This window comes from Ciona robusta, chromosome 14 (assembly GCF_009617815.1).
Source record: "Ciona robusta chromosome 14, ASM961781v2".
NCBI classification, from domain to species: domain Eukaryota; kingdom Metazoa; phylum Chordata; class Ascidiacea; order Phlebobranchia; family Cionidae; genus Ciona; species Ciona robusta.
The window spans coordinates 2766967-2783532 of NC_143248.1; the positions used below are offsets into that span (position 1 = coordinate 2766967).

Here is a 16566-nt window from a genome sequence, read left to right on the forward strand (position 1 = left end):
GCTGACTTCAATGTTATCCCATTCCCAACCATATTACAATGTTATCCCATTCCCCCTCCAGATACAGAGAGCACGAGGGATTTTAATACAAAACAAAACACGAGAATATATAGTAGGGTATAGTATTGGGTAAAGTGAGACATGGGAAACTACAGTGTACAACATCAATTATGCCAAGAAATTTGATGTGTCCCACTTTACCCCGCCTGATTGCGAATCGCTTAAACAGCATTTAGTGTGCGTTCAATATATTTTAATACAAGTGTTCCCAATTAATAAATATATGATAGTACGATTCCATTGTATCACCTAAAGTCATCGTAGATTTTAATCTTTAAAACACGAGGCAATGTGTAATTAAGTGTCCTAATTTCCTGCATCTCACTCTACATTTCACAAAACAAAAGACAGGAAATTTACGTTGCAAGATTACAGGAAAACACGCAAAACCTAATTGTGGTATTGTATTAAGAATTTGTAGTGTTCGAACACAAATTAAAACAATATATCCTGCAAATGTTTTGTGATTTGTTGTTTTGTCTTTTTTGCCATCGCTTATACATTATCTTCGAAAGAGTTACACATGGTTTGCGAATCGCTAAGTTACTTTCCGCGTGTCTTAATAATATATTTCCTTTCTCACCAAATTTTTCTCACCAAGAAACACAGTGCTTACTTCTTCTTTTTAAAACTTGACCCGAACACCAAAACCGCAACGAAAAAAAAATAAGCACTAAAAAATCCCAAAATTACTGCTTTAAGTGGCTGTCTAGCGCCACCAGCTGACATATTAAATGTAATTTACTTTATCCTCGCGTGACCGGAAATCGACAGTTGTGATAACGCTTAGCACCAATATAACTTTTTGGTTGATTGTTTTATTTTTGATTTTTTTATGTATAGCTGACAATTAAGATAACCCATTAGTGACCACTGGGTTTGAACAATTGTGTTGCCACAGGACACATAAACCCACAATGGTAACAGCAAAAGACCTTTTGTATGACGCAAATGAAGCGATAACATGTCCGCCGCCGTGGCGTAGTGGTTAGCGCGCCTGCCTGTAACCATTAGGTAATGGGTTCAAGGCTCGTCGCTGCTGCCATTGTGGGCGTATGTGTCCTTGGGCAAGACACTTAACGGCAATTGCTTCAACCTAGTGGTCACTAATGGGTTGTCCAAATTATCAGCCATACATAAATAAATGAAAAAATCCAAAAAAAATAATAATCACACACAAAGTAACATACATAGCAACTCGTTAGCTGGCACGAGGTGTTAAACCTGTGTGATAACGACTGTCGTTTTCCGGCCACGCGAGGATAAAGTAAGTTACATTTAAGATTTATTATGTTTTCACTTGTTAATATTGTTTCAATTGTCAACGACTGAACAACCATTTATACCGCAACTATAAGTTTAGAAGTATTGTCCAAACTTGCCCCACCATCTATATGTTTATCAATCGATATTTACACGGCAAAATTATTTGCATGCAACCCACCCAGCAGAGTTGGATAAAACATCTGGTATAACTCTAAACTTTGGAAGAAAATTTAGCATTTTATTGGGCAAACTAAAAAATTAAGCATAGAAGATAGGACATATAGAGGCTATGCATATATGTCGTGCTACCGGATCGAAAACTGATCCAAGCAATATTTCTTTATTTCGGTTTAAAGAGCAACCGCACTGGCATAAACCCTCGCTGCTTCCATGTCCGTTTCAAACAACCATTCGTCGCCCTTTAGGTCAAAGAATTCAACAGATGTGCTTGCCTTTTTGTCGCCTCGACTAAAATAACATTTTATATAATATTTAAAATAGCATACAGTAGAGGGTGGGGTAAGATGGGACACTTTTAGCACATAATATCCAAACATTCTAATCGTGTTTTAAACAACTTACAACCGGCTATTGAAGTCGTGAAGATACAGTTTTAAAACCCTTAAATGTTTTTGTTAACTAACGCATGGGACGAGAAAATATAATGAAAGGTGTCCCATCTCCCCCGCCCTACTGTATATTAAATATACTGTCCTATCTATTTTACCTTCCAATGACGTAAATCTTCCCATCCACAACACAAGCACAAGCAGCATTTCTGCTCATTTTTAAGCTGCACGAATCGGTCCACTTGTCCATTCGTAAGTCGTAGCGTTCTACCGATGACAGCCCGTTACCACCTATATATTTCACAGAATAATGATTGATATTTTCAAGTATAGTACGCAAACGAGTTAAACTAAGTAACTTGCAGTCATATATGTAAAGTTATGAATCTATAAATGATTGTAACTTACTTTAACCTCGCGTGACCGAAAAACGAGTCGTTATAACACGGGTGTTCTGCTTTATACACCTAGTGCCAGCAGCTTACGAGTTACCAAGTATATGTAACTTTGTGGGTAATTCTATTTTTGGATTTTTTTGGACAGTTGTACGTCCGCTAACCAAACTAAATTGGCTTCAAATCCCTCACAACCTATATATGTGCATTAGAATAAATGACTCTGATATATCATGGCGTCACGGGGTTGGGAGAAATGATTGAAATATGTCTTGCCAAAGGACACGCATGGCATTAATGGTGACAAAGCCTCGAACCTTATAACCTTTGGGGTAAGTGTGAGCACTTTAAACAATTAGTCACAGTGCCGTATATTTATTTTCTATAAAGTAGGGTGGGGCAGTATGGTACACCTTTTATTCTATTTTATCGTTCCAATTGGTAGTAAACACAGAACATTTAACAATTATCCTCACGACTTCCATAAACCGTTGTTAATTTTATAAAATGCGATCTGGATGTTTGGATACAATTTGATTAAAGTGTCCCACCTTATCCCACAGTACTCTAATACAGCCCAATTGACTACCAGTACAATACCGTGAAAACCAACGTACCAATGGCATAGATGGAATCGTTTAATGCCACGCCACACAAACCATCCCGTTTTTCTTTCATACTTTTCAGTGATGTCCATTTTCCTGTCTTTGGATCATAAGTTTCCAACGAGCTCAGTCTATTGAGTAATGACCTTGGTCCACCGTGACTGTTTCCACCAAAGGCGTACAAGCGACCTTGATTTAAATATAGCTTGTTTATTCACTTGGCAGGAGAACTTTAATCGTAAACAATGTTTTTTTTTAATTTATTCATCTCTTGTAAATTTTATTATAAACCAGGGGGTGGAGTTGGAGCAGTTGCCATTAAATGTTAAAAGACACGCACACTCACATTGGTGGCGGCGACATTGTATTTCCTGCTTATAGTGCTAAAATTTTACACATGTTTAGTAAGGTGGGGGAAGATAAGGCACTTTTTTATTTAAAGAATTATAAAACCATATTCTCAGGATTCATATAGACCGTTGGTGATTGTTTAAACTCGATCAGGCTATATATATAGCAGGGTGGAAAAAAAAGAACTCCTTTGCATTCTATTTTCTCGTCCTATTTGGTAGTAAACAAAGAACATTCAAAGAATTATAAAACCGTGTCCTCACCACTCCCATATTGACCGTTGTTATTTTAAAAAAGCGATCAGGACATTTGTATATTATGTGCCAAAGGTGTCCCATGTTACATCACAATACTATTTGCCTAACCTTGCCAAGACACAAGGGCATGATGAGCACGTTGTTCCTTCATGTGAGCAATTCGTTCCCATTTGTCCGATTCAGGCTCATAAACCTCTGCTGTTGCCAAAGTACCAACGTCCCAACCACCAACAGCGAACATTTTATCTGTCAAAACACATATATGGATTAGTTATGAAACACTTTTCATTAGGTGAAAGTTTAGGACTTAATGTTACAGAAATATAAGAATTTTATCGGTATATTGAATGTTCTTTAATTACTACCTAATGGGAAGAGAAAATAGAATGAAAATCTCCTCCCACCCTACTATATAGGCTAACACAGTCAAAAATAGACCAACCACTTAGCACAGCAGAAGCAGATCGCCATCGTTTTGTGCTCATAGGCGCCATTAATTTCCAACCAGCAACAACATTCTCCAAATCGAGACTTTCCACGCTTTTCATTTCCCTTCCACCAGCGGTATATACTCGGTTTTTAATCTTAACCGCACTGGCTCCATTTCGTGGATATGTCGTTGGCTATAGACACAATATCTGTTTAATATCTTAAGCATTCAGTTAATGTTGGGCACGTCGACACCCATAGTTTTAATACTTAACAACAGTGATTCTTTTGCCGTGCTAATCCGTTGTTATCAAACTCTTTTTGTTCATGTGGGGACTTACTAAACGCACTTTCTTACATCTTACACTGTTAGTATTAATTGGAGCATAATTTTTAACTAAGTATCACATATGAATAACATTAACCCAATATACAACACTGCGAAATTATCGCATAATAAAAACTCAACACGCGATCTCAGAGTTTACAATGCCTATTAACATATATTCTTTATCAATCATTTTATAATGAACCGTGTTCATTCATTAGTGCTCAACTCTCTTATTTATGCAATAACAACGAACAAAGTCTACAATAAGATAATGCATGTTTGCATATGGCTAACTTCTGTCAATCTTATTTCGCTGCCGTCTGCTTACCGTAGTATTTTCCCACAATTTACTTTTCACGTTGTACATGGAGACTTTTTTTGACGCCTTATCTTGGTCCCCTATCACCAGGAACTTGTAATTGTCTTCTAAAAATAGTAAACAGGCATAAAACTAACAGCGGATAAAAATGTTCAAATTCTATACATCAGCGATGTAACAACGCGCATTTTTACTTTTCTTATATTCTACCTTTACACATATTTTCACCTTCAGTTTTCAAGTCTTTGGTTATTGGATCGGAAAGACGGCCCAGCAATTCCGGGACAATGGTATGAACGTAAACATCAGTCTTGGTTGCCCATTTCTGAAATATTAAGTAAGTTATATATTTTAAATTATATTGCTTGCATCCATGATCTTCTGTTCTTAACATCATATATAACGCTATGCAATTTACCTTCCTAGTTTACTCTTAGATCGTTTTATTTGGGTTTCTTTCCACAATAAATTAGTTTATTAATCATCAATAGCAGGAAGTTTGAAGTATCGCATGTCACCACGCTAGTTTTCGAATCGTTAAAAAAGCAGCTGTGTGTTTTTTAAGTTATGCTAATACAAGTACATGATACTACCCAAAATCTCATACATTTTGATTTCTAAAGTAGGAGACAAATATGCTTAATGTCTCACTTATCCCACTTTATCATAACATAAACCGAAAAAATAATTCAGCTCGCCTCAGCTCGTTTGGTTGTAAACTCATTCAGGTATTTCGTTGACAGATTCGATATATCAACCATTTGCAACAATCGTTCAAAGAACTGTGCTCGTTTTTCCGGATTATATTTTACCCAATCTAAAATGATCCCGAAAAATAGTTCAGCGAGGTCAGGGTTCTGCAATAAATCGTTCAAGTAAGGAATGAATGTATTTGTATATATAGTAGACTGGGGTAAGGGGTCCAAGTGACAACGGTATTCAACTTACCCCAACAGAACCATAGCTCTTAAATTTAACATATAGTAGGGTGGGGGAAGATAGGACACATTTTCATTCTATTTTCTCGTCCTATTTGGTAGCAAACAAAGAACATTTAAATTATTATAAGACCATATCCTCACAACTCCCATATAGACCGCTGTTAATTGCTTAAAACACGATCAGGATATTTGGATATTATGAGCTAAAGGTGTCCCATCTGCCCCCAACCTGATATATTTTATAGTTTTCATAGACATTTTGTTAAAAGTGCTATAGTTTTCATAGAAATTTTGTTAAAATCTAAAATCAAATACGTATCTAATATCATACTCTAACCAGTGCACATGAGCCAACAAACAGTGTTTATGTTAAATAAACAAAAATCACTGTAAGAAGATAAACTTCAGAAACCTGTTGTTTTTTCATCTTAAGCAAGGCCTGCGCATCATCCACACTCAGTTCTTTAAATTCATTTTCATTTGTCACAAATTGAAAATTGTTGAGAATGAAGTCGTCACATTTCGCGGCCAAGGTCCGGTTCTGATATCTTAATGCAAAGAATCGGAAACGTAAACAGTTTCCGACCTGCAGCTCTTCGATAATAAAGTCTTCACAAAATACTCTGATGCCTATACGGAATCATAATTTTTTTTAAATTGTCGGTAAATTTTTTCATCTGTAAATATATAGAAACCGTCAGAAAATATATAAAGCAGCTACACAGAGATATAGAACTTGAAATAAAATTTGACTTTTCTTTAAGAAACTAAATTTTGACATAGACAAATTTCATTTTTCATTGGCATGCTCCTAAAACAGTTGTTAAAACCCAGCGACAACGTATCTTGAAATTACATTCCTTGGGACTTTGCCGTGTAAACGTGTCATAAACATTAAGAGCTTGGAGCGTTTTTATTACTTTGTGAACAATAGGTTCTCAGAGTAAATGAAAAGAGGGACAGTACGTTTATGCCTAAAATAAGATTAGGTTGCCGTCATTACTGTGCTATATGTCCTCGATGTTTTACTGATATGCTATAAAAAAAACAAAACAAATAAATAATATATAATAGGGTGGGGAGGATGGGACACCTATTTATTCCATTTTATCGTCTCATTTGGTAGCAAACAAAGACAATTTAAAGAATTATAAAACCGTATCCTCACGATTTCCATAGACCGTTGTGAAATGTTTAAAACACGATAACGATATTTGAATATTATGTGCTAAATGTGTACCGTCTTCTCTTACCCTTCTAGACTTTACGCACACTTTTATTTCTATTAGAAGTTTGACTTAATTAAAATAAATGGTCTGCTAAGTGTAGCAACCACGCTTATTTTCTTCCAACTAAATGTAAATGTTTTTAACCGTAAGCGTGTTTTAACAACTGTTGTTTTGTCGCTAAAACTTTGCCACTGTAATCGAAGAGACAAATAAAATGTTATTCTTATTATTAATATTATTACAGTTTTTCTACCTTGTACATCATGTGGTAAAGCTTATATAGGCGGGCATAAGCTGTATAAACACATAACATTATGGCAAGCCGATAAGCCACTGTACCGCTCGTATTAAAGCACCTTAGCGCAACTTACAATTAACTTGCATCAGTTCACATGCTTCATATATTTGCAGAACGTTGGAGTTGCTGATAGTGATCGTTTGGTTGTACACGAAGTGAATTATCGTCAAAAACGTTGCCGCTGAGAAACCAGTTAGTTCAATTTCCTCATCCAAATACTCCTGAGTATAAAAATATTGTAATATACATATAACTTAATAAAAGATTGTTCTGTGGGGTATCATGGGACATCTTTAGCACATATTATCCAAATATCCTGATGTGTTAAAAACAATTAACAAAGGTGTATGGGGTCGTGGGGATACGGTTTTATAATTCTTTAAATGTTCTTTGTTTACTTCCAAATGTGCGAGAAAATAAAATAGAAAGGTGTCCTATCTTCTCCCACCCTACTATAAATAATACGCACTAAATCTTCGCTACCGTAACCGAAAAGACAAATAAAGTTATTACATTATTATTATATTACACTTTGTTATCAGAATAACCAAATAATGGTATGGAGAACTGTAGTTTTATAACATTTTAAACCTGTTGAAACGCATATAGAATGTCACAGAATGTTTAGGCGAAAATCAGCATAAACTGTCGATTTGTACAAGAAGTATGAGCGTATTATAAACGAAAAAAAAGTGTTTTGCTAAAATTTACCCCGGACGTAAACTTGTTTTCGAAGTGCTTGGAAAATGCAGCAAGCACAGCTTTGTGACAAGATATCTGCTGGCCATCCACCCTAAAATGGACGTCACAAAGCACATTTGCTTCTCGAAACCTGCCCAAGAAAATTCAATAAATAGACCTGTGCTGCGGTCGAAATTTATGGTAACGTGCGTTAAAGGGGAGGAAAACAAAAAATAAAAATTTGTATATGAATAGAGATGCTTCAGTGATCTAAGGGTACCACCAAAGTTTCACAAACGAAACAGCTTCTGAAAAACTTGTTTTCAAAAACCCGCTGGAGTAAAAAAATCGGCCGCGCGACAAAGATTTTCCACTAAACAAAACTTTAACCGTTTTTAGTTTTTAAACCATGTAGGAGCACTTTAAAATTTTATTTTGGATATAGTATCATAAATTCTTCTATGTCGAATCAAGGCCTACTAAAGATATCTTTTTTTTCAGAAACTGTTGCGGAATAGGCCTACTAATTACATAAATAAATGTTGCATCTTAGCCCTTTTTTGTGGGTTTGCTGCAAGTATTTATTGCCAAACTTTAAAAGGTTTGTTTTTAATTTAACAAACACGCCTCAGGTGTAATTTAAATATAATATAGGCCTACTAATATTTCAAGACAATATGTGAAAATTGATTTAAAAATTCAGAAAACTTTAGTGATAGATTTTCAGATCACATCATTTAGGCATTTCTATCAATACACAAGTTTGATTTTTCGTAGGTACGCCCTTATAATAATCACTTGTTTAATTTGACCAGCAGTTCTGACGGTTGACTTGTAAACGTCTTTTGTCCGACTATCCGTATTTTCAAAGCCATCGTGATTTTTAACCAACCGCTCTTCGTGTTTTATAAACTGCAGAAATCTCGCAAAAGAAATTTAGTAGTGTTTCTTAGTTCTATCTAAGTCTGATAAGATGTTATGAACTTCCACACCTGGATAATCAGTCGTATAGATTCGCTTCTAAAATTTTCCAGCAATCGTTAAGCTTAAGTACTGTTTGCTAACCCAATACTGTTTGCTTATTTTACAACTACCTTCAAGCTCAGTCTTGTAGCGTTTTACTGTGGCAGTTATATTATGGAACGTAAAAAAGTATATGCCAAGTAGATTCAACAAATATAAGAACTATAAATGTGAGACCATAGAATACTGAACATAGAAAGCCAACCGACCATGCTCCATTGCCTCGGTCACGGTTGAGTGACACTCAGCAGAATTGCAGAGTCGTATAATAAACACCGAGTGGTCCAACTGCCGTCTTAGTGCGTCCAAAATAGAGCACAAGTGGTGACTTTGGCAACGGGTTTAAACGAAAACAGCTTTTATTTACCTTACCAAACATTTTTTCGAAAAAAATATATAAATTTAGCCGCATTAAATGACTAAAATGTCACAAATCTATCGATTTTAATTCTATTTTTTTTACTTTTTTTGATACAGAAAACAAACAACACATGATTTCTAAATTTTTCAACCTTTACGTTTGTTTTTAGACCCAAGTTTACCGAGAAACATATATTTTCCCTATACTTACTATTTTATTTTGGACCCAAATTGCCGTTCAATTTGTCTTTTACGGAACAATAGGTTGGTCTCGGTATTTCTATGGCTCTGAGCAAAATGATATTGCCAGAATAGCCGTCTGCAATAAATATAGTTTGACCCAGACATGTTTATAAAGTTCTTTGTTTAATAACAAATGGGACGAGAAAAAAAGAATAAAAAGGTGTCCCATCTTCCCCACTCTACTACATAAACTTACCACCAACCTACAAAATTTAAGTACCACGATCCAGGTTTGAAAAAATACCCGTCATGTTTGACTTCCGTGGTCGCCCACAGTTACTAGGCAATAGCAACGTAATAGATGCTGTAATACTGTGTGGTAATTGCTTATAGGCTTACATGGTGGTATCATAGTGTACTAACAGGTGTGTACTATGGTGATATCATGTTGTTGTCCGCCTTTTGTCGAAATACCGTGGGTTCTAATTCTACACTACAAATGGGAAAATCATAACTAGCAAACTTAGTTGAAACCATTTTGTTTTATAATGGTTACAAATGTTCCCTATTTAGTTTTAGCAACGTAATAGAATAAATCGCCCGAAACAAAAGAAAAAAGGCTGCGCAGAGCAGAGGAGTTTGCTTTCTCCTTTGGGGATTCCCCACAGGGCTGATACGAGTTTTGCTTTTATTTATTAATGTATATATGGTGTTGCCAGAGTCGTAATATGTTTGTTCCTGCTGTGAAGCTGATTAGCATTGAAGCTGAAGCAATTTAAGGGTGACTACAAACACTGATAGTTTAGCATTAAAAACAACTACTGTTTACAGGTATGAATGCGTCAGGTGAAAGAATGTTTGTTATATCATTACTTAATGTAAAGTTGTACATGCAAATTAGTAAGATACAACTGAATCACATTAACCAAGCAATGGTTCTGGTTTAACGTATGGAGTGTTTTACACACGCATGGTATGCTAAACTAAACTTGTCCCTTAACTTTGTCTATTTGTTAAAATATTGGTTTATACATATATATTTATATATATTTCTTTGTTTGTTCTTTAGAATGACAGATGACAATGAGTATAAACTGCCCTTACGACACTGGCTTGTCAAAAAGATTGAGGAAAGTGCATTTGACGGGCTAGAGTGGGTGAACAGGAGAGAAAAAACGTTCAAGATACCATGGACCCAAAAGAAATACCCAAACTGGGAAAAGCATTGCGAAATATTCAAAGTAAATATTAATACGAACAATTATATTGAGTGTGTGCTTTCTGTTTTTTTTATAAAATTTTGAAATCATTCATGATATTAGTACCGCCTTAATTGCAGTGATATGTTTATTGACAAATATTGACTTTGTTTTAAACAAAAATGTGAACACTATGTAAACAGGTTTACATAAAGAGAATGAATTGACATTGTCATTATATGCAATAATCTTCTAACTTTCCTAGTCAGAATAAAGATTATGCTTTAAAGTTTTAACAACACGCATTTTTGTTGTTTATTACGATAACCTAATTACAGGCGTGGGCAAAACACAGAGGCAGCACGAATCTGGGAGATCCTTTTGACTTTAAAAAGCTAAAAGGTAATTTTCGTTGCGCTTTGAACAAATCTGATGATTTTGAAGAAATAAAGGAAAGAAATGTGTCGGATCAACAGACTGGGAATTATAAAATATACCGATTACTTGATAAATCAGAAGTTACAGGTAAACTCAATAAGTATCACACAGCTTGCTAACTAGGTAATGAGTTTAAGCCGATTCGCTGCTACCATTGTGGGCGTATGTGTCCTTGGGCAAGACACTTAACTGCAATTGCTCCAACCCAGTGGTCACTAATGGGTTGTCCAAATTATCAGCCACACAAAAAAAAAATTACTTACTAAGTAACATTCATGGTAACTCGTAAGCTGGCATGAGGTGTATGAAACAGAACACTCTAACGACTGTTGTTTCTCTAACGACTGTTGTTTTTAACGACTGTTGTTTCCCGGCCACGCCAGGATAAATGAAGCTGCATTCATTCGTTCATTCAACTGTAAATATTCAATATTAGACACAATGATTTAAAGCAGTGCCTTTCAACCTTGTGTTTTGAATCTAACATTAAGCGAAACAGTGAAGCTTTGCAGGCCAATTTTTGAAATTAAATTTTACTTTTTTTGCATAGCCTACTGCCAGTACTGCCTAACATATTTAAACAATATTGTTATCCAACTATGTATTTATTACTAATTTTGTACAATTGTATTTTTGCCAAAATTTTCTTACCCGTATATTTCCCACAACAGAATCAACAAAACTGTGTTAACTATTTATAAATTAATATGTTGGGTAAAAATACTGAGTATTGTTGTCAAAAATTTGGTAATGTATATTCATTTCCAGTGCTGAAGTTGTTTCCTCATTTTTTTGTAGAAAAAAGAGCACAAAGAAAGCGCTCAACCGCTGGATCGTCTGGAAGTAATAAACCACCGGCTAAGCAACACAAAAGAAGTTATACACCCGATACATCAGGGTGGCCTGGTGGAAGTGGTAAGTTGATGTTGTTTACTTTAATTCCTACCGGTAGTCTATGACGTCACTTTGCTCTTTGTGTGTGGGCGGATGACACATTAACTGTATATTGAGTTGCAGTTTTGTTTATTCCTGTTCTGTTATATGTTTTTGTTTAGTCCAGACTCTTAATGTGTTCATTCTTTTATTCCAGTGACCCTTTTTTAATCTCTGTCTCAATAATTGTCAATTCAGGCAAAAAGTTGTGGCTCTTGTTCTGTCAATACAATCGTACATATTCTGTTTGTATAACAGTAACAGACCATTGATTGGGATATTAGCGCTTCAGTCGCTTGTTAGTTACAGCTAAAATGACAGCCAGGTTGGAGTTCACCCTAGCTCCAACAGTTAATAATTCCTTTATATTTTACACCATATATGATGCAACTTTTAACCATACAATTATTGTGATTGTAATATGTACTATACCGGACTGGTAATGATTAATTTACCATTGAATTAATTGAAATTTACTATTTACAAAACTGTAAAGGTTTTTTATATATTATTAATTTACTATTTGTTCAAACTTCCAAAGCATATTTCAAATATATGAAAAATTTTAGTTTACAGCTCTGGTACACCAAACATTATTATTTATTTTCTCATGCTTAATTTCCTACTTTAGGCGTTTCTGTAAAATCTGAGTACAAACAAGAATTGGAGCAAAAAATAAATTCTGATATTGAGCAGCAATTAAGCAATTCCATGTCATCTTCACAAATGGTACCAATTTTAATTATAAGGAAACTACATTTTATTCATACTATCTGTTACGTTCAGTATAAATACTGTTAACTGTTCAGCCACCAATTTTTAAGCATCATAAAATTTTTAAGCATCAGAAAGTACAAAAATTAAGACTACGTTTAAATATTTATAAAATTAAGTTTTCGACTGGAATGTTTTGTTGCAAATTATGAAAAAATTTAAATTCCTTTAACCTTCATGTAGAATATTTAACTATAATCAGGTTTTAACAACTATTGTTTTGTCGCTATATATCATCTTTTCGTTTAAAATATTTCTAAATCTTTGCTACCGTAATCAAAACGACAAATGAAGTTTGAATTAATTTTAATTTTATTCCATTCTTACACGCTACAGTAGTGATAACAATTTTTAGAGTTGTAATGAATGAATGTAACTTACTTTATCCTCGCGTGGCCGGAAAACGACAGTCGTTATAACACGGGTTTAACACCTCGTGCCAGCTTACGAGTTACCATGTATGTTACTTTGTGGGTGATTATTTTTTTGGGATTTTTTATTTTTTTTATGTATGGCTGATAATTTGGACAACCCATTAGTGACCCATGGGTTGGAGCAATTGCCGTTAAGTGTCTTGCCCAAGGACACATACGCCCACAATGGTAGCAGCGACGAGCCTTGAACCCATTACCTCTGGGTTACAGGCAGGCGCGCTAACCACTATGCCACGGCGCCGGTTATTATTATAGGATCAGTTATTATTATTATTATAGGATCATGCTGACCAGTATGAAAGTGGAAGCATCTTTAGTGAAAGCATCAATCAATTCCACCAAACAATATCCATGCCAAGTGAAAGCTGCTCCACAAATTTAACATTGTTAAATAACTTTCCAACAAACAGAAGCGTAATACAACAGAATGTTAGTGAACAGATAAGTTTCCAGAATTTCAGTAACATCCTTTCACCAGAACACGTCATACTGGCCAGCCCTGAAGGTAACTTTATACGTAGTTAAGTAGGCATGAATGAATGTAAATTACTTTATCCTCGCGTGGCTGGAAAATGACTGTGTTACCAAGTATGTTACTTTGTAGGTGATTATTTTTTAGTTTTTTTCATTTATTTTATGTGTACCTGTTAATTTGGACAACCTATTAGTAACCACTGCGTTGGGGCAATTGCCATTAAGTGTCTTGCCCAGTAACACATACGCCTACAGTAATAGTAGCAGCGAAGAGCCTTGAACCCATTACCTCTGGGTTAGAGGCAGGTGCGCTAACCAACCATGCTACGGCATGACTTAAATTTATAGCTCCCGCTGAAGAAATATGATTGTTAATTAGAATGAATGACTCTGTTATCGGACTTTATATATTGGAGCTAGTTGGTTGACAATTCTGCCGTATGTCTAATTGCTTTATAACTAGAAACCAAACATTTTAGAATGGGTTGCTTATTTTAATCCCTTTTTCTGTTATACCGGTTCTCAACATAGTATTATGTAGCCAAGCTTGTCATTGGCCCAAGATGACCATATGTTGATATTGCTCATTCAGGGAGAATTAGGAGTGTGTAATGATGTCACTCTAAGCGACACACTTAATTGTTACAACAGCAATTTTAAACATTTTATTCTTTATTAGTATTTCCAAATCTGTCAGAAAAAAGAGCATGCAGGGAATATTTGGTGTTGAAAATAACTTGGAAGACCATAGGCGGTTTCGTCTATATCGATATAACTATTTTTGTTGGCGTACTCTAATGTAATTTTACCAGCATTTATCAAAATTTCCACATTAATTTCTTTATCTTGTGTCAACAGCAGCACCTGTTGATCAATTGTATGAGCAGCCACCATCTTTTATTAGAAGTGTCCATTCAGCAGAAGAAATAGCCCAATCATTACCAACATTTGAAACTTTCCTGCAAGGATTTAACTTATCTCGTAATGATGTTTTGCAAAACACTTAGATCCAATTTGTTACGTGTATTTGTGTCACTAACATGCTTTCTCTACTTAATTTGACTCTGTTTTTATTTTATGTTTCACTTTCATGTAATGAAGATAATGTTGTTATTTTTAGTAATGAGTTTTTATTTTAAGTGATGTTTTACTGACTATGTGGATTCACAATAAACTTTATGCGGAATTTTCAATTCGTCTACTCAATTGGCACAGTATTTAACTTGCAATGCGTTATCATGTTACAGTTTATATTATTTCAGGTGAAGACATGCTCATGTACAAGGTGACACTCAAGTATAATGGGATGGTGGTAAAGTCAGAAAAGCTGTCATTAGCCAAAGGTGTTCGATTCATGTTTGGGAGTCCTTTGCTGCAGAAAAACGTTGTTGAAGCTTTTAGATCGGGTGAAAGGGAACTGGTAGATTTGCAGACTTGGGAATTTCCTGAACAGCAAATGCTTTCTTCAAACTCGGCCAACATAGATAGCATCTTAAAGTCCACTGATCTTGGGATAGTGTTACAAGCTCAGCAAAATGGACTTACGGCAAAACGTCTTTGCCAAAGTCAGATATTTTACTTTGATCAATCAAATCAAGGCGGCCATTCAGTAAAACTAGAGCGGAAAGTGGCTATAGAGGTTTTATCCCATGCAAAGTGGGTCCGGTCATTACTGGAACAACAACGGGGTTCAAATACAATTTCTCCAAACGAGGGTTCAGTGAAATTGGTGATCGGAACCAAACCTTCATCTATAAGATCTGTTGGCCTTGTTAGTCTCACCATTCAATCAGCATGCGCTGATATTTTAATTAAACAATTTTCAGATAATGACAACCCATCAGTGCTTGCTAGCAATGAATCTTCATTGGATGTGATTATTAGAATGCTGGACCAATGGGCAGTTGACCCAGACAGCAATTTTACACCATAGTACCGCTTTGGTTTTTAACTTCAAAAAACTTCAATTGTTTTAGTACAGACTTCATGATACACCTTTGTACAAAAAAAAGTTCCTTTGTTTATTAGATGTGAAATCTTACATAGTTACTTTTTAAGAACTTTCCTTGACATTCAAGTGCCACCATATGTAAAATAATTTAAAGTAGTTTCATTTTTAAATGAAGATAAATGTCCATTGAGTATATTTAATTCATTAGATTTTTATTTTCTTAGTGTGTTGAATGTGTTCATTCTGTTTGCATGTACAATTTCTAAGAACATATACACTTTAGGTATTCAAGTCTCAATGTAATTATCATTAATAGTACAGTGATTTATCTGTTTGCACTGCCCTGTAGTCCATTAAAAGTTATTTTAATTTGTGAACAGATGACCTGTAAGAAACTTTTGTCCTTAAATTTACTGAGAGAGAGGCTTTGTATTGATCCTTGCCATTATAATTTTAACAATAGGTTCAGTGAAAGAAACAATACACCACACATTCTCACACCAATTCACAAATATATCCTGAAAATACAGTAGTAGTTTGTGGATGCTAAGATGTGGGCCCTTTAATGTCTTGTTTAAAGTTACAATGCTATATATCCATTAGAAAAATATTAAAAGGTGCAAATTGATAGGATTGTACTTTGAATTAGGCTTTAAGGATTTTTTAATGTGGCTTATTTAAACTTATGTTTTGTTTGACTAACAAACACTACAAATCTAATGTTTGCACTGTTTTAGACTTTGTTACATTGTTGTTGTTGTGGACACACGTAACTTAATACTACAATCTCTTTCCTGTTGTCTATGAGGCAAGGTTTGTCTAGTTTGGTTAGATATAACGTTTTTTTTGTGTAGGTTCTAAAATAAAATTGTTTATCCAAAGAGAATATTTTTGCAAAATTACAGACGTATTTTTGCAAAATTACAGGAAACCGCTAAAACACAGGTATGCCTTGGTGGTGCTGCATAATATGATGCTGTAAGTCTGTATACAAACTGATGCACGGCGCAGTATTTACAAAATTCAGTTTACAAGGAAAGTCACAGCACAACCGAGTTGGCTGTGA

The 16566-nt window shown here is 34.9% G+C and overlaps 2 protein-coding genes across 8 annotated transcripts; one reads left to right on the forward strand and one right to left on the reverse strand.

The window, feature by feature from the left end:
- Nucleotides 1–1543: 1543 nt before the first annotated feature.
- Nucleotides 1544–8940, reverse strand: LOC149724953 (kelch-like protein 12). Of its 4 annotated transcripts, XM_089892235.1 has the most exons (13): nucleotides 8724–8742; nucleotides 8530–8643; nucleotides 7762–7882; nucleotides 7124–7271; nucleotides 5936–6153; nucleotides 5281–5439; nucleotides 4793–4907; nucleotides 4592–4689; nucleotides 3946–4126; nucleotides 3612–3749; nucleotides 2908–3084; nucleotides 2054–2186; nucleotides 1544–1794 (listed from the first exon to the last, which is right to left on the reverse strand). In XM_089892235.1, the coding sequence occupies exons 2-13, from the start codon at nucleotides 8604–8606 to the stop codon at nucleotides 1677–1679; spliced, it is 1683 nt and encodes a 560-aa protein (XP_089748361.1). In that variant the 5' UTR covers nucleotides 8607–8643; nucleotides 8724–8742; the 3' UTR covers nucleotides 1544–1676. The 4 variants fall into 4 exon arrangements, with proteins under 4 accessions (XP_089748361.1, XP_089748363.1, XP_089748362.1 ...); XM_089892237.1 differs by having other exon boundaries at nucleotides 4592–4686; nucleotides 4811–4907; nucleotides 8530–8940; XM_089892236.1 differs by having other exon boundaries at nucleotides 4811–4907; nucleotides 8530–8940.
- A 999-nt stretch (nucleotides 8941–9939) lies between these two features.
- On the forward strand, nucleotides 9940–16128 carry LOC149724954 (uncharacterized). 4 transcript variants are annotated; one of them, XM_089891872.1, is made up of 8 exons: nucleotides 9940–10128; nucleotides 10367–10538; nucleotides 10835–11021; nucleotides 11733–11849; nucleotides 12499–12596; nucleotides 13355–13580; nucleotides 14411–14530; nucleotides 14812–16128. In XM_089891872.1, the coding sequence occupies exons 2-8, from the start codon at nucleotides 10368–10370 to the stop codon at nucleotides 15480–15482; spliced, it is 1590 nt and encodes a 529-aa protein (XP_089747998.1). In that variant the 5' UTR covers nucleotides 9940–10128; nucleotide 10367; the 3' UTR covers nucleotides 15483–16128. The 4 variants fall into 4 exon arrangements, with proteins under 4 accessions (XP_089747998.1, XP_089747999.1, XP_089747997.1 ...); XM_089891873.1 differs by having other exon boundaries at nucleotides 13370–13580; nucleotides 14408–14530; XM_089891871.1 differs by having other exon boundaries at nucleotides 9941–10143; nucleotides 14408–14530.
- Nucleotides 16129–16566: the final 438 nt, after the last annotated feature.